General features: G+C 39.3%; 2 protein-coding genes across 2 annotated transcripts in view; one reads left to right on the top strand and one right to left on the bottom strand.

Annotated features, from left to right (window-relative positions):
- The window catches only part of RNF165 (ring finger protein 165), a 258,137-nt gene extending 240,718 nt beyond the window's left edge, over positions 1 to 17,419 (top strand). The window contains exon 7 of the mRNA XM_037806212.1: positions 17,082 to 17,419. Coding sequence (XP_037662140.1) covers positions 17,082 to 17,123 — 42 coding nt within the window. The 3' untranslated portion in view covers positions 17,124 to 17,419. The remainder of the gene's footprint in view (positions 1 to 17,081) is intronic.
- The window catches only part of LOXHD1 (lipoxygenase homology domains 1), a 194,280-nt gene that overhangs the window by 126,526 nt on the left and 44,518 nt on the right, over positions 1 to 23,236 (bottom strand). Inside the window, exon 6 of the mRNA XM_037806213.1 lies at positions 2,663 to 2,811. Coding sequence (XP_037662141.1) covers positions 2,663 to 2,811 — 149 coding nt within the window. The remainder of the gene's footprint in view (positions 1 to 2,662; positions 2,812 to 23,236) is intronic.

The following is a 23,236-nucleotide window of genomic DNA, read 5'->3' as shown; positions in this document are numbered from 1 at the left end:
TTGTGGTGATGAATGCACAACTATATGATGATACTGTGAACAATTGTACACTTTGGGTGATTGTATGGTATGTGAATATATTTCAATAAAATTGCATTAAAAAAAAAAGTTTCTGACTAGCAGCCTAGACAAAGAAGAGAGGAAGGAATGAAGGGAGGGAGGAAGAGAGGGAGGGAGGGAGGGAGGGAGGGAGGGAGGGAGGGAGGAAGGAAGGAAGGAAGGAAGGAAGAAAGGAAGGAAAGGAAGGAGGGAGGGAGGGAGGGAGGGAGGAAGGAAGGAAGGATTTTCCCACATCACCAAAAACTAAAATTGCTGGAATTTAGCTCCATAGTCTGGAAGGCATTCTACTACCCATGGGTGGCTAGAACTATATTAAAGAAGGTTCCTGATGATGAATCCTGTCTTTCCCTAATAAAACAGAGACAGGGCCCTCCTCTACTGACAACTCTTAATCCAGACTCCTGGATGTTTTTGCCATAAAATCAGGCAGGCTTGGTCTGTTGCTTATTCAGATGGCCAGAGCGTAGCAACTTTTCACGACTTCCTACCCCTACCCCACACACACCTTGCTGGCTCAGATTGAGCACCTGAGCAGGGATGCTTCTGGTGCTGTCCATACATCAGCTGAAGTCCCAGAGAGAAAGCCATATGGGCAGGGAGGACCAGAGACAGGAAGGGCCCTAGAGCAAGGTACTGGTGACCCTGGGGTTTCCTGCACTCTGGTGAAATTTCGTGGCTTTCCTCATGAATTTGAATTGTGTACCTCTGAAACAATTTAACATAAAAAACTTAATAAAGCCTCACTTTATGCACAAAATTTCAATGAATGCAAAACTCCTCAAATAAGAATTAATTACCCTGTTCTTCACCCTGGCTGCTCTTAGGACTCTACTCCAGCGGAGCTTTGGCCATTCTTCGCTTCATTGATTCAATGTCCAGTCTCATGCCAAGGGCTAGGGAGATGTCCTCAAGGACATCTTTCAGGATACTTATGGAGAAAAGTGTGGCATACACTCTATGCAGTGGTTAACACTCTTTCAACATCCTTTCCAATCACCTTCTTCTAGCCTACTTCTATTATAAAGGCTGGAAAGCTAAGAGTTTGAGTTCCCAGTTTCTGTTGCAGCAAGGGTGGCCATAAGACACATTTCTGGCCAATGAAATGGAGGTAGAAATTCCAGGGAGGACTTGGCTTCTCTCCAAATAAGGCAAGACTTGCCAGCAAAAAGTCTTTGCCCTTTGGTCTTCCCCTCTTTTCCAGCCTGGAACACAGATAAGATGTCTAGAGGAACTGCAGCCATCCTGTGATCAAGAGGTAATGAGTTGGAGGATGGAAGCCACAGTATTGAAGATGGTGATGCAGAGCAAGGAGGTGTCCATTTTAAGCAATAAGATTTTTTAAAAATATTTTTTCAAAAACATTTTTCAGAAACAAATTACACATTAACCTTTTCCTATCATTCTGTGATGAGCTAAAAAACCCTGGTAGCCTGAAGACCCAGAGAAACATATGCAAAGGGCTGGTTGCCCATTTTCTAAGTGGCCTCAGACTTTTTTTAATTTTTTATATTCTCTTGACTTTTTATGTCTTCTCTGACTCCCTGTTTCTGTTTTCAATAAACCTACATATTGTAGTGCTTCTTTTCCCTTTGAATTTTCTGCTATAGATTAAAATAACAGGTAACAAATTTGTCAGAAGGTATTGTAAGTAAGTACTCGACTTCAGAATCAGGGCAGGGCAAGACAGAGCCAAAGGCATGAGCTTTTCCTCATGAACTTTGAACCATCTATGTTTTGGCTGCTCAGAAGCCTTTTCTCTTTCTTCTTGATTCTTAGCTTTGTTCAGACTAAGTGAAAATACCCAGGACTTGAGAGCCAGAAAATTGAAGTATTAATGTACAAGCAACTGCCCAAGATAAGTGATAAGAAAGCAAATGATTAGGGCCAGAGGAAAGCTGTAAGCAGCTGAGTTATATACATCCATGGGAGACGAGGTGCTCGTGGGCCAGAGTCAAGGAACAGTTCACAGCAGGGCTTTGAGCTAGATTGAAACGAGAGAACTGGGTATCATAGGAAGGTGATAACATGGGCAAAGTCTTTGGGGACTGTGGTGGTTTGAAGCTGAATGTACCCCAGAAAAGCACATTCTTTAATCCATTCCTGTGGGTGTGAACACATTGTAGGTAGGACTTTTTAATGAGGTCATAGTCCTATTACTGCAGTCCTTTGTTAACAAAATAAATACACAGAGAGAGAAAGCCATGGAAGCAAGAAGCTGAAATCTACAAATCCCCAATAAGAAGGTAGAAACCAGAAGACACCACCATGCTCCTCGCCATGTGACGGAGGAGCTACAGATTGCCATCAGCTGGTCTTTGGGGAGAACGCATCACCTTGATGATGTCTTGATTTGGACATTTTCATGGTCTCAATACTGTAAGCGAATAAATTCTCATTGTTTAAACCTCATTCATTTCATGGTGTTGGCTCTGAGCAGCCTAGGAAACTATAAGGAAGGCAGCATGGTGGGCCAGCAGGCTTAGGCAGAAGAGCAGAGATAGACAGGCCTAGAGAGGGAAGTTGGGGCTGAGACATCCCCTCCAAAGAGCCAGACCCCACCACCACCCAGGCCACGGGACCAAAGACTGACAGCTGAACCCACCTTGGACAGGAACCAACCTGCAGATGCCCCCTTGTTGTTGTGGCCAATATTGATCTTCATCAGCTGGCCCAAATCTGGGGCATCCAGTGTGAACTTGTCTTCAGCTCCCTTTTCAAAGTTGTCCTTTCCATTTTCCAACCTCCGCTCCCCTGTATGCACAGACACACAAGAAAATTAGAAAAGAGACCAGAGGGGAAGGAAGCACCAACTCCAAGCCACAGTGATCCATCCACTGAAGGATGCTCTTCAAAAGTCAACAAGGGCAATCGAGCTCCCAATCAAGATGGTGGAATGATATGCTTTGGGGCTCTGTCCCCCACAGAAGCTTTCAACAACCAGCAAGACCAGACAGAAACATCTTTCCCAAAGGACTGCAGTAACAGGATGAGCAAGAAATCAAGGAAAAGTCTACTTAAAAGCTTTAGGCTCTCCTGGGCCTTGACTGGCCCCTCTCTTTCCCCTCACCAGGTCAGCACAGACCTGGCCCATGCTCCAGTGCATAGATCTCTGGTCCTGGTTCTGGAGGGAACAGGATAAATCTCATGCACATATTGAGAGCAGTCTGTCTGGTGGTGTTCTAAGGGACTAGCTATGGAGAAGGCTGTGAGAGATCAGTCAAGTGGCTGCCTGGGGCAAGGGATTGCTGGCTGTAGGACACACACTGCAGTGCCCAGGACTGTGAGGAAACTGTTTACTAGAGAAGAGGAAACATTCAGAACTGTGTAAATGGGGAATTCTTAGGGCTACACACTCATTCCCAAGACAAAAGGCATATACAGAAGGGACCAGGGAGGCCCCTATGCTTTGGTCTGAAACTATTCTCTAAACTCTCATTGTGCGGTTAAGCTCTGAAGGAGAGCATTTGCACAGGTCAATCTGCAAAGATTAGAGAGGTGTTTTCTTTTTTTCTGTCTTTTTGTTGTTGTTGTTGTTGTTGTTGTTAGCATTCAAAGAAAGCTCTATCATGACACTACCTGTATATTAGTTGAAGGAATAGACACCTCAGAGTCTAAATTACTATGGTAACGTGTTAAAATATCAAAATATCCAGGTTTCAATAAAAGGTTACAAAACCTACAAACAAACAGGACATGATGGCCCAGGCAAAGGAGAAGATTAAAGCATTAGAAATCCTCAGTGAAGACAAACATAAAAGAAAAAGACTTTTTAAAAATGGTCCTAAATATGTTCAAAGAAGTAAAGTAAAACATGAACAAAGTACTAAAGGAAATCAGGATAATAACAGATGAACACAAAGAGACTATCAATAGAAAGATGGAAATTATGAAAAGGAACCAATCAGAGATGAAGATCACAGTAACAGAATTTAAAAATTCCCTAGAGGAATGGAACTGGTAGAAGAAAGAATCAGAGAACTTGAAGATAAGACAATTGAAATGATTCTGTCTGAGGTGCACAAAGAAAAGAGAATAAAGGAAAGTGAACAGAGACTCAAGAACCTGTGGGACACCAAAGTGTACCAAAATACACACTATCAGAGTCCCAGAAGGAGAAGAAAGAAAGAAAGGATCAGAGAGAATATTCAAAGAAATAATGGCTGAAAACTTCCCAAATTTAACAAAAGACATTCAGGACTCAACAAACTCCAAACAGGATAAATCCAAATAGACCCAAGCTACAACATATTTTAATCAAACTGTCAAATCCCAAAGATAAAGAGACAATTCCAAAAGCTGCAAGAGAGAAGCAATGTGTTACGTACAGGGTTCCTCAATAAGATTAAGTGCCAATTTCTCATGGGAAACCATGGAGGTAAGAAGGCAGTGGGTGACATATTTAAACTGCTGAAAGCAAAATTGTCAACCAAGAATTCTATATCTGACAAAACTGTCTTTCAAAAATGAGGGCAAGATTAAGACATTCCCAGGTAAACAAAAGTTGAGGGAGTTAATCATCACTAGACTGTCTTGCAAGTGATGCTAAAGAATGTTCTGCAGGTTCAAAAAATAGCAGACAATAGATCAAAGCTGCATGAAGAAATAAAGATCTCTGGTGAAGGTAATGACAAGGGCAAATATAAATGCCAGTACTATTTTATTTTTGGTTTGTAACTCTACTTTTTTCTTCCTACAGAATCTAAAAGGCAAATGTATAAAATGTAATGATAAATCAGTGGCTTGGGATTCCTAATGTGTAAACATGTAATTTGTGACAAGAACTACATAAAGGTGGGGGACAGATGGGCATAGGAACATAGCTTATGTATACTATTGAAGTTATATAGGTTTCAAAGGAAAAGAGATTGTTATAGATTTAGGATGTTAAATTTAAGTCCCATGGTAGCTACAAAGAAAACATTAGAGAATATGTAAGCTCTTAGAGACAGAAATTAGAGTACAGGTTGCCAGGAGTGGGAGCAGGGGGAATGGGGCGTTAACACATAATGGGTGTAGGGTCTCTGTTTGGGGAGATGGCAATATTTTAGCAATGGATGGTGGGGAGGGTACCTCAACATATAATCCTATTGAATGGTATGCTTGGTGTGGTTGAGATGGGAAAGTTTATACTGTATGTATGTTCTCACAACTGAGAGAGAGAGAGAGAGAGAGAGAGAGAGAGAGAGAGGGGGAGGGAGAGAGAATGCAACTAAAAAGATGATGACAACTAAATGCAATACAAGATTCTGCATGGGATTTGCAAAAGGAAGAGAAAAGGCCAAAAGAGACATTATTGGAACATATGAAAAAAATTGGAATATAGACTGTAAGCTTTATATCAATGTAAAATTTCTTGAACTTGATAAGGGCATTTAAGGTGGTTACAAAGCCAATGTCCTGTTCTTAGAAAACGTACAGGGCAATATTGCATTCAGGGAGCATGAAGTATACACCTTCACTCAAGTGTTCAGAAAATGGATTGATGGACAGGTGGATGGATGCAAAGACAGACAGAATGATAAAGCAAATATGGTAAAATGTTAAAATTGGCAGATCTGGGTATCTGCGGGCTGTGGGTATGCTGGAATTCTCTGCATGGGGTTTGTATTTTTTTTTTTTTTTTTTTTGTAACTGTCCTGTAAGTTTGAAAGTACTTCAAAATAAAAAGTTCTTCAAAAAAATCAACAAGTGTGGCTTCACCCTGAAACCTAAGGGCTCCTTAAATCCCTCCAACCTGTGATCAAGGCCAAGGTTTGCCTTGTGTCTTACCTTGTACCCAGGCCTGATGACGGTTTCTGATCTCTGCCTTAATCCTGAGCCCCCATTCCAGGGAACCAACTTTTGCCCCCATCCCTGAGGCCTGCCTTGCTTTTACAGGTTGGTTGCCCTGAACTGGGGAGTGTGTGTGTGGAGGTAGGTACAGGGGCTGTGGCTAGGCCCTGACAGCAGCCGACAGACTCTTGGGCCTGACTGTTTTACTGGAAAACAGTGATGGTAACTGTGGCCAGACACTGCTAGCTGTTTAGCAGAGATTTTTTCCTCACTTGTTCCTTGCCCCAATCCAAGTGAGAGGTATTATTAGTAACTTTGTCTTACAGATGAAGAAACCGAGACTCAGGGAGGTTAAATAACTCGCCGAAAGTCACACAGGCAGTCAGCACAAACTCTGGACTCAAATTCCAATCTGCTCTTTCTACTTTCCAATTTTCCACTACTATATTCCAAATTCTACAGGTCAGATTAACTCTTACACCCTCATCTAGGCACCAGCTTTTTGTTTATATCATCCCCGTTTTTTTGACTTTTTCTAAATTTAATTCTTTAACATTTTCTTAATTTTCAATTGTAACAGTTCAAACATACAGAAAATAATATAAGACATTCATATGCCCACCACCCGGATTTAACAGGTGTTGACACTTGTTCTAATTTGCTTCATTCAGATCTGTCGATTTTTAAAAGGAAGCAAAATACTATAGATATGTCTAAAGTCTCATTGCCCATCCCTAAAATAACCATTATCCTCAACTTGGCATGTGCCATTCCCATGAATTTTTGGTTACACATGTATGTATCCATAAGAAAATACACTATCATTGCATGTTTAAAAGTTTTACTTAAATCTTATGGTAGTACACGTCTCTCTACCTCAAGTTCCTCAACTGTACAATGGAGATAATATTGGGAACTCCAAGTACTACCATGAGTATTAACTGAGTTAATATTCACTTAGGACAGCACTTGGAGCATGGGAAATATTACACAACTGATTGTGTTGCTGGGGTTGTTGTTCTGTTATTAGCAGAAGTATCTTCATCACCATCATCATCACCACCATCTATGTCGTCATCGTCATCATCACCATCGTCACTATGTCATCATCACCATCTTCATCACCATCACCATTGTCACCATCATAACCATCATCATCACCATCATCATCACCATCATAGTCATCACTGTTATTATAGACGTTGTTATATTACACACAACTTGCCTTTTTCAGTCAATATTATGCTTTTGAGATTACCCTGTTGATGCTAGTGATTTTAGTTTATTCATCCAGCTGATACATAATATTCACTGAATGAAGAAAAACATTGTCTATGTATGTCTTCTTCTGCTGACAGGAATTTAAGTTGCTTCTAATTTTTTGCTATGGCAAATAGCACTGCAACGGACTCTCTCATATGTGTCCTGCTGTGCATACCTAAGAATTTCTGTGGAGTAGATGCTACAAGCAGAGTTACAAGGGCCTGGAGTCATCTTTGATTTTGTTAGGCGTTGCAAAACCGCTTCCCAAAATGGTGGTACTATATTAATTATTAATATTATAATATTATTATTATAGGAACCCTAGTGAGGGTTCCTATAATCTTTATTAACATATTTTTGTATTTTCATTCAATGGCTGTAAAACGGCATCTCATGGTTTAAATTTGCATTCCCCTGATTGTTTAGTGAGATTGAGCATGTTTTCATGTATATATGCCATTTAGGCCTTGCTTTTCTGTAATTTTTCTATTCATATTTCTGGTTACATTTTTCTAGTCTTTCTTTATTCTATGACATCTTTTATCATATGGACATTATTCTTATTTTTATGGACTCTAATTTATCAATATGTTCCTTTTTTTGTCTGTGCTTTTAGTGAATTGTTTAAGAAATCCCATCTCTACCCTGAGATCAACATGATACTCTTCTAAAGTTTCTTCCAAAACTTTTAGAGTTTTGCTTTTTCCACAGTTAGGTGTTTAGCCCATCTAGAAGTTATTTTTGTGTATTGTGAAAGATTAGAATCTAATTTTATCTTTTCTCATATGGTTACCCAATTGTTCCAACACTGGTAACTGAATATCTCATCTTTTCCCTGTGATTTATAATGCCAACTCTATATGTGCTTCTAAAACTCTTTCCTCTGTTCCTTTGATTTGTTTTTTTAATCTGTCTACTAATATCACATATTTTTAATTCTTAGAGATCAGTAATTCTTCAAATCTGGCAGAGTAAATCTCTCTCATTGTATAATATTGTTCATATCATTTTCATTATTCAAAATTTTCTTGCCTATACTTAGCTTATTATGGTTCCACATAAATTTTAGTTGCAGCTTAAATTACAGGGTATTGCCTTTTAGGAATCTGACAGAAATTATATTGCATTTATAGAATAGCCGGGGGGTAAACTGACATCCTAATTAATTTGAGTCTTTTCACCCGTGAGTACAATATATTTCTCATTTATTTAGATATGCTGGCATATCCTTTGATAGAAACACTTTTTTCCAGAAATCCCTTTTGTTAGATGTTTTCTTGGGCATCTTTTAATTACTATTGTAAATAGCATACTTTTAAATTATGTGTTTAAGTTGCTCATGAATTTCATAATTTTTGCATATTAATATTGTGTCCAGCATTTTAATGTTCTCATTAGTTCTAATGGTTTGCAAAGTGGCCTGGGTTTTGTAGATGACCATTATTTTTTTTTTTTTAAAATCATCATTTTATTGAGATATATTCGCATACCACGCAGTCATACAAAACAAATTGTACTTTCGATTGTTTACAGTACCATTACATAGTTGTACATTCATCACCTAAATCAATCCCTGACACCTTCATTAGCACACACACAAAAATAACAAGAATAATAATTAGAGTGAAAAAGAGCAATTGAAGTAAAAAAGAACACTGGGTACCTTTGTCTGTTTGTTTCCTTCCCCTACTTTTCTACACATCCATCCATAAACTAGACAAAGTGGAGTTTGGTCCTTATGGCTTTCCCAATCCCATTGTCACCCCCTCATAAGCCACATTTTTATACAACTGTCTTCGAGATTCATGGGTTCTGGGTTGTAGTTTGATAGTTTCAGGTATCCACCACCAGCTACCCCAATTCTTTAGAACCTAAAAAGGGTTGTCTAAAGTGTGCGTAAGAGTGCCCACCAGAATGATCTCTCGGCTCCTTTTGGAATCTCTCTGCCACTGAAGCTTATTTCATTTCCTTTCACATCCCCCTTTTGGTCAAGAAGATGTTCTCCGTCCCACGATGCCGGGTCTACATTCCTCCCCGGGAGTCATATTCCACGTTGCCAGGGAGATTCACTCCCCTGGGTGTCTGATCCCACGTAGGGGGGAGGGCAGTGATTTCACCTTTCAAGTTGGCTTAGCCAGAGAGAGAGGGCCAAATCTGAGCAACAAAGAGGCATTCAGGAGGAGACTCTTAGGCACAAATATAGGGAGGCCTAGCCTCTCCTTTGCAGCAACCGTTTTCCCAAGGGTAAAACTTATGGTAGAGGGCTCAACCCATCAAACCACCAGTCCCCTATGTCTGTGGTCATGTTAACAACCATGGAGGTGGGGTAGGCGAATACCCCTGCATTCTCCACAGGCTCCTTAAGGGGGCACTACATCTTTTTTTTTTTTCCTTGTTTTTCTTTCTTTTTTTTTTTTTTAACTTTCCCTTCTTTTTTAAATCAACTGTATGAAAAAAAAAAGTTAAAAAGAAAACAAACATACAATAAAAGAACATTTCAAAGAGACCATAACAAGGGAGTAAGAAAAAGACAACTAACCTAAGATAACTGCTTAACTTCCAACATGTTCCTACTTTACCCCAGGAAAGTTACATAATATAGCAACATTTCTGTGAACTTGTTCCTACTATATCCATCAGAAATTAACAGACCATAGTCATTCCTGGGCATCCCCAGAACGTTAAATAGCTTATCTGTTCTTCTTGGATTATTGTTCCCCCTTCCTTAGTTGCTCTCTACTGCTAGTTCCCCTACATTCTACATTATAAATCATTTGTTTTACATTTTTCAAAGTACACATTAGTGGTAGCATATAATATTTCTCTTTTTGTGCCTGGCTTATTTCACTCAGCATTATGTCTTCAAGGTTCATCCATGTTGTCATATGTTTCACCAGATCGTTCCTTCTTACTGCCGCGTAGTATTCCATCGTGTGTATATACCACATTTTATTTATCCACTCATTTGTTGAAGGACATTTGGGTTGTTTCCATCTCTTGGCAATTGTGAATAATGCTGCTATGAACATTGGCGTGCAGATATCTGTTCGTGTCACTGCTTTCCGATCTTCCGGGTATATACCGAGAAGTGCAATCGCTGGATCGAATGGTAGCTCTATATCTAGTTTTCTAAGGAACTGCCAGACTGACTTCCAGAGTGGCTGAACCATTATACAGTCCCACCAACAATGAATAAGAGTTCCAATTTCTCCACATCCCCTCCAGCATTTGTAGTTTCCTGTTTGTTTAATGGCAGCCATTCTAACCAGTGTTAGATGGTATCTCATTGTGGTCTTAATTTGCATCTCTCTAATAGCTAGTGAAGCTGAACAGTTTTTCATGTGTTTCTTGGCCATTTGTATTTCCTCTTCAGAGAACTGTCTTTTCATATCTTTTGCCCATTTTATAATTGGGCTGTCTGTACTATTGTCATTGAGTTGTAGGATTTCTTTGTATATGCAAGATATCAGTCTTTTGTCAGATACATGGTTTCCAAAAATTTTTTCCCATTGAGTTGGCTGCCTCTTTACCTTTTTGAGAAATTCCTTTGAGATGCAGAAACTTCTAAGCTTGAGGAGTTCCCATTTATCTATTTTCTCTTTTGTTGCTTGTGCTTTGGGTGTAAAGTCTAGGAAGTGGCCGCCTAATACAAGGTCTTGAAGATGTTTTCCTACATTATCTTCTAGGAGTTTTATGGTACTTTCTTTTATATTGAGATCTTTGGTCCATTTTGAGTTAATTTTTGTGTAGGGGGTGAGGTAGTGGTCCTCTTTCATTCTTTTGGATATGGATATCCAACTCTCCCAGCCCCATTTGTTGAAAAGACCATTATGGCTCAGTTCAGTGACTTTGGGGGCCTTATCAAAGATCAGTTGGCCATAGATCTGAGGGTCTATCTCCGAATTCTCAATTCGATTCCATTGATCTATATGTCTATCTTTGTGCCAGTACCATGCTGTTTTGGCAACTGTGGCTTTATAATAAGCTTCAAAGTCAGGGAGTTTAAGTCCTCCCACTTCGTTTTTCTTTTTTAGAGTGTCTTTAGCAATTCGAGGCATCTTCCCTTTCCAAATAAATTTGATAACTAGCTTTTCCAAGTCTGCAAAGTAGGTTGTTGGAATTTTGATTGGGATTGCATTGAATCTGTAGATGAGTTTGGGTAGAATTGACATCTTAACGACATTTAGCCTTCCTATCCATGAACATGGAATATTTTTCCATCTTTTAAGGTCCCCTTCTATTTCTTTTAGTAGAGTTATGTAGTTTTCTTTGTATAGGTCTTTTACATCTTTGGTTAAGTTTATTCCTAGGTACTTGATTTTTTTAGTTGCTATTGAAAATGGTATCTTTTTCTTGAGTGTCTCTTCAGTTTGTTCATTTCTAGCATATAGAAACATTACTGACTTATGTGCATTAATCTTGTATCCCGCTACTTTGCTAAATTTGTTTATTAGCTCTAGTAGGTGTATCGTTGATTTCCCAGGGTTTTCTAGATATAAGATCATATCATCTGCAAACAATAACAGTTTTACTTCTTCTTTTCCAATTTGGATGCCTTTTATTTCTTTGTCTTGCCGGATTGCCCTGGCTAGCACTTCCAGCACAATGTTGAATAACAGTGGTGACAGCGTGCATCCTTGTCTTGTTCCTGATCTTAGAGGAAAGGCTTTCAGTCTCTCACCATTGAGTACTATGCTGGCTGTGGGTTTTTCATATATGCTCTTTATCATGTTGAGGAAGTTTCCTTCAATTCCTACCTTTTGAAGTGTTTTTATCAAAAAGGGATGTTGGATTTTGTCAAATGCTTTTTCAGCATCTATTGAGATGATCAATTGATTTTTCCCTTTTGACTTGTTAATGTGTTGTAATACATTGATTGTTTTTCGTATGTTGAACCATCCTTGCATGCCTGGAATGAACCCCACTTGGTCATGGTGTATGATTTTTTTAATGTGTCTTTGGATTCAATTTGCAAGTATTTTGTTGAGGATTTTTGCATCTATATTCATTAGGGAGATTGGCCGGTAGTTTTCCTTTTTTGTAGCATCTTTGCCTGGTTTTGGTATTAGATTGATGTTAGCTTCATAAAATGAGTTAGGTAGTGTTCCATTGTTTTCAATGTTTTGAAAGAGTTTGAGTAAGATTGGTGTCAGTTCTTTCTGGAAAGTTTGGTAGAATTCCCCTGTGAAGCCATCTGGCCCTGCGCATTTATTTGTGGGAAGATTTTTGATGACTGATTGGATCTCTTTGCTTGTGATGGGTTGGTTGAGGTCTTCTATTTCTTCTCTGGTCAGTCTAGGTTGTTCATATGTTTCCAGGAAATTGTCCATTTCTTCTACATTATCCAGTTTGTTGCCATACAGTTGTTCATAATATCCTCTTATAATTTTTTTAATTTCTTCAGGATCTGCAGTTATGTCACCTTTTTCATTCATTATTTTGTTTATATGGGTCTTCTCTCTTTTTGATTTTGTCAGTCCAGCTAGGGGCTTGTCAATCTTGTTGATCTTCTCAAAGAACCAACTTTTGGTGATATTTATCCTCTCTATTGTTTTTTTGTTCTCTATGTCATTTATTTCTGCTTTAATCCTTGTTATTTCTTTTCTTGTATTTGGTTTAGGATTGGTTTGCTGTTCATTTTCTAGCTTCTTCAGTTGATCCATTAGTTCTTTGATTTTGGCTCTTTCTTCCTTTTTAATATATGCGTTTAGTGCTATAAATTTCCCCCTTAGCACTGCTTTTGCTGCATCCCATAGGTTTTGGTATGTTGTGTTCTCATTTTCATTCGTCTCTATATATTTAGCAATTTCTCTTGCTATTTCTTCTTTAACCCACTGATTGTTTAGGAGTGTGTTGTTTAACCTCCAGGTATTTGTGAATTTTCTAAGTCTCTGATGGTTATTGACTTCTAACTGTATTCCATTGTGGTCAGAGAATGTGCTTTGAATAATTTCAATCTTTTTAAATTTATTGAGGCTTGTTTTATGTCCCAGCATATGATCTATTCTGCAGAAAGTTCCATGAGCACTAGAAAAGTATGTGTATCCTGGTGATTTGGGATGTAATGTCCTGTATATGTCTGTTAAATCTAATTCATTTATCAGATTGTTTAGGTTTTCAATTTCCTTATTGGTCTTCTGTCTGGTTGATCTATCTATAGGAGAGAGTGATGTGTTGAAGTCTCCCGCAATTATTATGGAAACATCAATTGCTTCCTTTAGTTTTGCCAGTGTTTCTCTCATGTATTTTGTGGCACCTTGATTGGGTGCATAGACATTTACGATTGTTATTTCTTCTTGCTGAATTGCCCCTTTTATTAGTATGTAGTGGCCTTCTTTGTCTCTCAAAACATCCCTGCATTTGAAGTCTATTTTATCTGAGATTAATATTGCTACACCTGCTTTCTTTTGGCTGTAGCTTGCATGAAATATTTTTTTCCATCCTTTCACTTTCAGTTTCTTTGTGTCCCTGTGTCTAAGATAGATGAGTCTCTTGTATGCAACATATTGATGGTTCATTTTTTTTGATCCATTCTGCGAATCTATATCTTTTAATTGGAGAGTTTAATCCATTTACATTCAACGTTAAAACCGTGAAGGCATTTCTTGAATCGGCCATCTTATCCTTTGGTTTATGATTGCCATATTTTTCCCTCTCTCTATTAATATCCTTTATTGTACCCATACTGAATCTCTTTAGTACTGAACCTTTCTCCAAGTCTCTCTGTCCTGTCTTTGTTTCTCTGTCTGTAGGGCTCCCTTTAGTATCTCCAGTAGGGCAGGTCTCTTGTTAGCAAATTCTCTCAGCATTTCTTTGTCTGTGAAAAATTTAAGCTCTCCCTCAAATTTGAAAGAGAGCTTTGCTGGATAAAGTATTCTTGGCTGGAAATTTTTCTCACTCAGAATTTTAAATATATCATGCCACTGCCTTCTCGCCTCCATGGTGGCTGCTGAGTAGTCACTACTTAGTCTTATGCTGTTTCCTTTGTATGTGGTGAATTGCTTTTCTCTTGCTGCTTTCAGAACTTGCTCCTTCTCTTCTGTGTTTGACAGTGTGATCAGTATATGTCTCGGAGTGGGTTTATTTGGATTTATTCTATTTGGAGTTTGCTGAGCATTTATGATTTGTGTATTTATGTTGTTTAGAAGATTTGGGAAGTTTTCCCCAACAATTTCTTTGAATACTCTTCCTAGACCTTTACCCTTTTCTTCCCCTTCTGGGACACCAATGAGTCTTATATTTGGACGTTTCATATTATCTATCATATCCCTGAGGTCCGTTTCGATTTTTTCAATTTTTTTCCCCATTCTTTCTTTTATGCTTTCATTTTCCATTCTGTCATCTTCCAGGTCACTGATTCGTTGTTCAACTTCCTCTAGTCTTGTACTATGAGTGTCCAGAATCTTTTTAATTTGGTCAACAGTTTCTTTAATTTCCATAAGATCATCCATTTTTTTATTTAGTCTTGCAATGTCTTCTTTATGCTCTTCTAGTGTCTTCTTGATTTCCTTCATATCCCGTACTATGGTCTCATTGTTCATCTTTAGTTCTTTGAGTAGCTGCTCTAGGTGCTGTGTCTCTTCTGGTCTTTTGATTTGGGTGCTTGGGCTTGGGTTATCCATATCGTCTGGTTTTTTCATATGCTTTATAATTTTCTGTTGTTTTTGGCCTCGTGGCATTTGCTGAACTTGATAGGGTTCTTTTAGGGTTTGTAGACCTATTGAAGTCCTTATCTCTAATTTATCAGATCTACAGCTTCATGTAGTACACTTTCTCTAACTAACCAGCAGGTGGCGTCCACGAGCCACCTGTTCTCCACAAGCCAGTTCTCCCCTGCTTAGCCTTTTTGGTGAGTGGGGGAGTGAGTCTTGTGGGGCCCAATTGGTGTACCAAGCTTGTGTGTGTAGTTGGTGTTGCCTGCCCTGTATGTGGGGCGTGTTTCTGGGCAGTCGGGGAGGGGTGGTGGCCCTAACAATCAAATCTCCCCGATGATCCTAGAGTTTTAAAGCTGCTGCAATAGTCTAATCCTTCAGTTCAGTCTTGCCACAGTTTGTCTCTGCCACTGACCCACAAGTCCTTGGTATTGCTGTATGGCTCCTGAGACTTGCAAGTGGGCCCCTCTTCCAGGCTGTGCACCCCGGGTCCTCTGTTGAGGGATGACTGTGCTATGTCACAGGTGAGTGCCGTCCCCCCAGGGCAGTTCTGGGATGCTGGGCTGTGTAGGGAGGCTCCCAGTCTGCTCAAATGATGGCTGAATTGGGCTTTGTTAATTCACACTGCTCCACCTTCCCAACTCTGGGACAATCAGCTGAGGTTGCAGGGAAGGCTAATGTCCACGCCCAGTTTTGTGGTGTGTGCCTGTTATTTGAAGCACTTCCATCACAGTGGGTTGTCTGGGGCAGCTCTGGGCTATGGGGCTGGCGATGGGCAGGAGTGTTTCCTGTCCACCAGGATGGTGGCTGTGAGCGGACACCCCCCTTTTCTTGGGAAGTTGTGGTGTTTAGTGAATTTTCTCAGCCACTGGATTATTGCCTTTTGTCTCAGAGCTCTCTTAGTTCTGCTCTTGACTTGACGTGCCCAAATTGCAATTCTTTGAAGCTTTCTGTATTGGGCTTCTTAGAGTAATTGTTTTAGAAAAAGAAAAAAGGATTAAAAAAAAAAAAAAGGGCCCTCCTCAGAGATCTGATAGGTTATTGAAATGCTAATAGACAAAGCAACCAGGGCCATTAAGGAAAGGTCCACAGGGCAGAGAGATCAGCTTTTCTTCGGGATTTGCATATGCGCCTCAAGGCCTGAGCTCCGCCCCTCCCCCCTCTGTGTTCACCAGAACTCCAAAAATCCTCCGCTTTTATTTTGGAGTTTTTCGTGTTATTTTTTTTTTTCTATGCCTGTCTCCTCTCTGCTGGGCTGGCTGCTCTCAGATTCTCTGGTGTCTGGTCTCAGTCTATCTATGGTTGGAGTCTGGATCAGTAGAATGAGTTTCCGATAAGAGCAGCCACTGCAGTTCTCCCTTCTCCTTCCCGGAGCTGGCAGCCCCTCCTCCCACGGGACTGAGCCTGGCAGGGAGGGGCGCGGGTCCCCTGGCCGCAAAAACGTACAGATTTCGCTGATCTCAGCAGTTCGACATTTTCATGAGTGTTGTATGAAGTATGCCCGAAGACAGATTGCTCTGTGGTGTCCAGTCCACGCAGTTCCTGGCTTTTTACCTACTTTCCTGGAGGAGTAACTAAAACTTACAGCTCACCAGTCTGCCATCTTGCCCCGCCTCTCTCGACCATTATTTTTTGTGAAAATGAGAGTTTGTTTCTTCATTTTCTACCTTTATAGTTTCTATTTCTTTTTCTTGTCCTAATTCTCTGGCTAGGACTTCCAGTACTGTGAGGAATAGAAGTAATGATTAGTAGGAATATTCATCTTGTACCTGGCTCTAAAGGGAGCGCTTCTGAGTTTTCCTAATTAAGCATAAGATTTATGCATGTTTTTGTAGGTCACCTTCCTCTTGTCAGGAGGGTTCCTTTCCAGTTCCAGTTTGCTAAGGGTCTTAAAAAACATGAATGCAGATTGTTCTGCATCTATTGCGATAATTCTGGTTTTTTTCTTTTTAATCTGTTTCTGTGATAAATTATATAAATAGATTAACTAATGTTAAATTATCCTTAAATTCCTGGAATAAACCTTACAGGTTAAGAATTATTTATCAGTTTATCTGGATTTGGTGGGCTAATACGTTATTCAGAATTTTGTGGTCTTTGCTCATAAATGAGACCAACCTTTAAATTTCTTTCTCTTAATGCATCTGTCTGATATGGGCAATGAAAATCATAAAATGACCTGGGCACATAACCTCTTTCCATATTCTCTGAAACAAGTTGTATACAATGGAGATTAAATTCTTAAATATTTGGTAGAATATGCCTGAACGATGTTTTGTATCAGATATTTTGGGTCTACTTTAACTGCTACTCTGATATCTTTAATGATTACAGGTCTCCTTGGAAACTGACTACAGCAAGTCCTTAAGGCAATAAATCCTCACAGAACGCTAAGGTGAAAAGTCAGGCTACATCATGTAGTGACAACCACACGGCTTAGATCCCAGCTCCTTTATCATGCCGAAGGAAGGGCTCCTGGTCCCTGAGCATGAATGCTGATGCAGCAGAGGATTGGAGACCAAGATTCTCTCGCGTCAGTCTACTGTTGGACACAAACCACTGCTTCTGCAGGAAAGGGGCTGATTCTTCTCCATCCTGCAGCTGGCCCTGCAAGATCCCTGTGGCATGCTCCAGAATGTGATGGGTAACAAGGACCAGCACGGCCGCTATGACTCCTGTCCCTGTGAGTTTCCCCCAATAAATGCTGTTCCAGATGATGATGATGGTGGTGATGGTGATGATATAATGTGTGCTACCAGATTATTTACATTATAATTTCTTCCTTGATCAGTTAATTGCTTAGAATGTGCTTTCTAAATTTCTGAATTTGGGAGAGAAGTTGAAGTTTCTTCTACTATTTTTTGGCTCATAAAAAATGTCTATGTTATTGACTCATCTGAGTTTAAGACTTACTTTGTAGTCTAGTATACGGTCAATCTTTATTAACTGTCTATTATGTGCTTGAAAAAAATGTGTATTCTCTACCACTTGGATGCAGGAATCTACATATTTGCATTGGATCAAGCTTACTAACTGTGTAGTTGAATCTTCTCCTCCCATATTAAATTTTTATCCATTTGATCTATCAACTACTAAGAGTTTTGTATTAAAATGTCCCATTATGACTATATATTTTTCAAGTTTCCCCAAGAATTCTGTTCATTTTTGCATCACATATTTTGGGAATATGTTGTTAAATGAACATGAGTTTATAATTACTATATCTTCTAGATGTTCCTTTTATCTTTGGGTTATATGCTTTTATTTCAAACAAAGATTGTGCCCTTCCCCACCCTCCCTCTCACCCCATCACCCTCCATTCCACATACACCTTGCCCATTTGGATACAACAGCTGGGCTATATCTGAAAAGACCTTATTCATGGTGCCTTGTTATCTTGTTATTTTCTTCAGTTGTTTCTCTGATGTCTTTATCAATTTAAAGTTATAGCTTTTCTCGGATTACTTCATTATCTGAAATTCTTGGGGATATAATCCTATTGTTTGTTGTAGCTATTGATGCTTGGTCATGGTGGATTATGCCCTGAAGTGTTTTATAGTTTTGGAAAGTAAAACTCACCTCCAGTACTTTATCTGAGGGACTCTTACGCAGTCTTGCAAATGCTTCTGCCAAGTACCCAAGTGCATCACTGGCATGGAACCAGTTTTCTGTATGTGGAGGATTCCCAAATCATTCTGGTAGTATAAAATCAGACTTCAAACTCATATGAGGTGTAGGCCCTAGTTATCAATTTCTTAGCATTTTTTAATCTAGAGTCCTTGCAGAGATAAATTTACTGATGAACATATTTTTTCCTGGTCTGTCTTTTCATTGAAGATGTAGCCCTCCCAGTTTCCTGGACTTATGCTGGGTTCTAATTTTGAATCTAATGCTCATTCAAGGCCAAAGATTCATTTTCTGGCCCCAAATGGGTATGAAAACCTATTCCCTAGATTACTGAGCATTAAAAGCTTCTCTTTCCAAGAGCCACAGGATCAATTCATACTTAACACTTTTGTTTTTTCCCTCTTCATTTCTGGCACCTATTCCTCTTTCTTTTATATAAGCTCAGCAATACATTTTGCATTCTTTAATATATTATGTCAAAGATCAACAGGTGTCTGTAGCTTTTCCAGGTCCTATGTTAGTCCACTAAATTGGTAGAAGCAGGAAAGAACCACCTTTTTCAGTTCCACTGGCCTAAACATCTTCCCAATACCTGCAGCTGTGTCTGTACTCTCAGTTCCTTCCTCACCTATGAGGGCCAAGTCTAATTCCACCCCCAGCCCCATTCTCATCGGCTTCAAACCACTGCATTGAATTAGGCCATGCCTTGCCACATCCTATATTATAACTCAAAATAAGCATGGAGAGGAGGTGAGGTAAGATGGCGGCATAGGAACGTATGGAATTTAGTTAGTCCTCTAGAGCAACTAGTAAATAGCCAGGAACAACCAGTAAATAGTCTGGAACAACTGTTGGGAGACATCCATGACCAGACACACATTGTACACTAGTCTGGAATGGGTGGAAGGGCTGAGATCACAGCATAGAAAGTAAAGCTCTCCAAACTAGGGCACTGGCACCCCTCCCCTAACAGCACAGCAGGCTGAGTTGGAACACTCCCCTGTGGAAAAAAGAAGCTGCCTACTAGGAGCAAGGGAAGGTAACTCAACCAAGCTCCAGTTGCAGTTTTAATTAACAAATTTAGACTGCTGAATACAAGGTATGAGCCCAGATAAAGCTGAAGCAAGAAAGAAAGGAAAACTGAGATCTCTCCTGGCAGAGAGGAGACACGACTGACAGGAAAAATAAATAAATAGATAGATAGATAGATAGATAGATAGATAGATAGATAGATAGATAGATAGATAAAAAGGTTTTGGAGACAGCTGAGCTCAGAATACTGGAAAATGGCTGTGTCCCAAGAAAAGGGGCACATAGAACCAGGTACCAACTCCAGTCAACTGGTGAAACTGGGGGACTGGGGACTAGTTCTGAAATGGGGATTTCTTTCTTTTTTCTTTTTTTCTCTCATCCTAAGTAGCTCATTAGAGAAAGCCTCAGGCATTTTCAATTGTCAGTGCTGACCCAGGCAAGAGTGTAGTTAAGAGAGTCAGAGAGACAAAGGAAGAAGTCAAGTATAGGAGATAATTTCCTAAAGGGCATATCTTCCCTAAGGGGGAGTGGGATGAGGCCCAGCTCAAGTGGCTCCCCTCCCCAGGAGAATTCAGAACCCCGGGGCCTGGAGAAAAAAAAACAGAAACAATTTAAGCTTGGCTTCTGACATCCTCAGCCCTTGGCCAGGACAGGGTCTACTGAGAATTAAAGGCACCACACCTCTTTACAGCAGTGGGGAGCTGTGGGCTGACAAGCACCACATGCTGGGCAGGATAGGAAAAGCACAGAGTCTAGAGGCCTCACAGTAAAGTCTGAAACTTGACTTGATTATACCCTTAAACTTGATACTGATTATACCCTCCTCCTGAGACCTGGGCCCATCTAGTCTGAGAAAATTGATTGGGATAATCAGGGACACCAGATGCCTAGACAACAAAAAATTACAAGTCACACTAGGAAAAACAAAGATATCACCCAGTCAAAGGAACAAACTTACACTTCAAATGAGATACAGGAGTTGAAACTAATTAAAGATGTTCAAACAAATCTCCTAAATCAAATCAACGAGCTGAAGAAAAGTGTGGCAAAAGAGATGAAGTACATAAGGAAGACACTAGGTGACCACAAAGAAGTATTCATAAGCTTGAAAAAACAAATGGCAGAACTTATGGGAATGAAAGGCACAATACAAGAGATGAAAAATGCAATGGAGACATCCGACAGCAGATTTTTAAAGGCAGAAGAAAGGATTCATGAACTGGAGAACAGGACATTTGAAATCCTACACAGAAAAGAACAGATAGGGAAAAGAATGGGAAAATATGAGCAGCTTCCCAGGGAACTGAATGACAACACGAAGTGCTTGAACATACGTGTCATGGGTTTCCCAGAAGGAGAAGAGAAGCGAAAAGGTGCAGAAAGAATAATGGAGGAAATAATCACTGAAAATTTCCCATCTCTTATGAAAAGCATAAAATTACAGATCCAAGAAGTACAGCATACCCCAAACAGAACAGATCCGAAAAGACCTACTCAAGAAACTTACCGATCAGATTGTCCAGTCTCAAAGACAAAGAGAGAATTCTGATAGCAGCAAGAGAAAAGTGATCCATCACATACAAAGGAAGTTCAATAAGACTATGTGTGGATTTCTCAATAGAAACCATAGAGGTGGGAAGGCAGTGATATGATATATTTAAGATACTGAAACAGAAAAACTGCCAACCGAGAATTATATATGCGACAAAACTGTCCTTCAAAAATGAGGGAGAGTTTAAAATATTTTCAGAAAAACAGACAGTGAGAGAGTTTGTGAACAAGATACCTGCTCTACAGGAAATACCAAAGGGAGCACTACAGACAGATAGGAAAAGACAGGAGAGGGAGGTTTGGAGAATAGTGTAGAAATGAAGACTGTTAGTAAGAGTAAAAAGAGAAAGAGAGAAAAGAATAAAAATAAAATAAGATATGACATATAAAATCCAAAAAACAAAACGGTAGACAGTAGACATTATGTTGACTGAAGTTAGCCAGAAACAAAAGGACAAATGCTGTATGGTCTCACTAATATGAACTAACATTAATGAAGGAAACTTGAAAGTTAAAGTTGAGAACACAGGTTATCAGGAAATAGAAAGAGGGTAGAGATCAAGCATATGATGCTGAAGGAGTACAGAATGTTCAACAGGGTTGATTGTATAGATCCAGAAATAGATAGCACAATAATGTGTGATGGTAGCATAATATTGTAAGTACACTGAACAGAGATGAGTGTGAGTACAGGTGAAAGAGGAATGCTAGGGGCATGTCTGATACCAGAAAGAAAGATAGAGGATAAAGACTGGGACTATATAACTTAGAAGTCTAGAGTGGTCAATGAGGTGATTAAGTGTACTAATGCAAGAAGGTTTTTACAGGACGGAGAACAAATGAATGTCAACATTGCAAGGTATTGAAAACTGGATAGTATAAGGGAAAAATACAATCAATGCAAACTAGAGTCTATAGTTAACAGTAAAATTGCAATATGCTTCCATAAATTGTAACAAAGGCAATATACCAAAGCTAAATGTCTATAGCAGGGGGATATAAGGGAGTGGTATGGGATTCTTAGTGTTGTTGTTGTTGTTATATGACCTTTTCATTGTATTTTATTTTATTTTTTCCTTCTATCTTTTTTTATTCTTCATTTCCCCCTCCCTCTTCCTCTTTTATTGTGGAAGAAATGGAGATGTTCTTATATAGATAGTGGTGATAGTGGTGAATGCATAACTACGTGACTATACAGGGAACCATCAATTGTTTACGTAGGATGGAATGTATGGTGTGTGAACAAAACCATCTTAAAAAAATGGGTTGATGAAGAAAACTTGAGGGCACTATATTGAGTGAAATAAGTCAGACACATAAGGACAAATATTGCAGGGTCTCACTGATATGAACTAGTTATAATATGTAAACTCAGACATGAAATATAAGTTACTAGGATATAGAAAGAGGCTAAAGAATGGGGAGCAGTTGCTTATTATGAGCAGAATGTTCAAGTAGGTTGAACTTAAGTGTTTGGAAATGGACAGAGGTGACGGTAGCACGTTATTGTAAGAATAGCTAACAGTGCTGAAAGGTGTGTGAAGGCGGTAGAAAAGGGAAGCTCAGAGTCACGTATGTTACCAGAAGGAAAGTTGGAGGTTAAAAGATGGGAATGTATAAAGCAGTGAACCTTGTGGTGGGCAGTGTCCGTGGTTAACTGTACAAATATTAGAAATCTTTTTCATGAACCAGAACAAATGTATACACTACAACTAGAAGTTAATAGTAGAGGGGCATATAGCGGAAAAATATATACCTATTGCAAACTATATACTACAGTAAGTAGTATTTTAACATTCTTTCATAAACAGTAACAAATGTACTATACTAGTACTATGAGTCGACAACGGGGGGGGCGGTTAGGGATACGGGAGAATTTGAGTTTCTTTTTTTTTTTCCTTTATTTCTTTTCTGGAGTAATGAAAATGTTCTAAAAATTGAAAAAAAAATTAATTGTGGTGATGGATGCACAGCTGTATGATGGTACCGGGGGCAATTGATTGTATACTTTGGATCTTTATTGTGTGGTATGTGAACAATCACAATTTTTAAAAATGTGATTTAAAAAAACTGCACACACAGAACAATGGTTATATTATTAAAGTATCTTTTAAATAGGAAAAAAATAAACAGAGGGATACAAATGCTGGATAAAATGTGGTGAGAGGGATGTGCCTACTCACTGTTGGTGGGGAAGTAGAACAGTGCAGCCCATCTGGAGGGCAGTGTGGTGGTTCCACAGGAAGCTAAGTAAGTTGCAAACCTGTTATTGGATGCAT

This window comes from Choloepus didactylus, chromosome 16 (assembly GCF_015220235.1).
Source record: "Choloepus didactylus isolate mChoDid1 chromosome 16, mChoDid1.pri, whole genome shotgun sequence".
Classification (NCBI taxonomy): Eukaryota; Metazoa; Chordata; class Mammalia; order Pilosa; family Megalonychidae; genus Choloepus; species Choloepus didactylus.
Note: the sequence above shows the minus strand (reverse complement) of the source record. Positions and strands in the feature narration are given on the sequence as shown.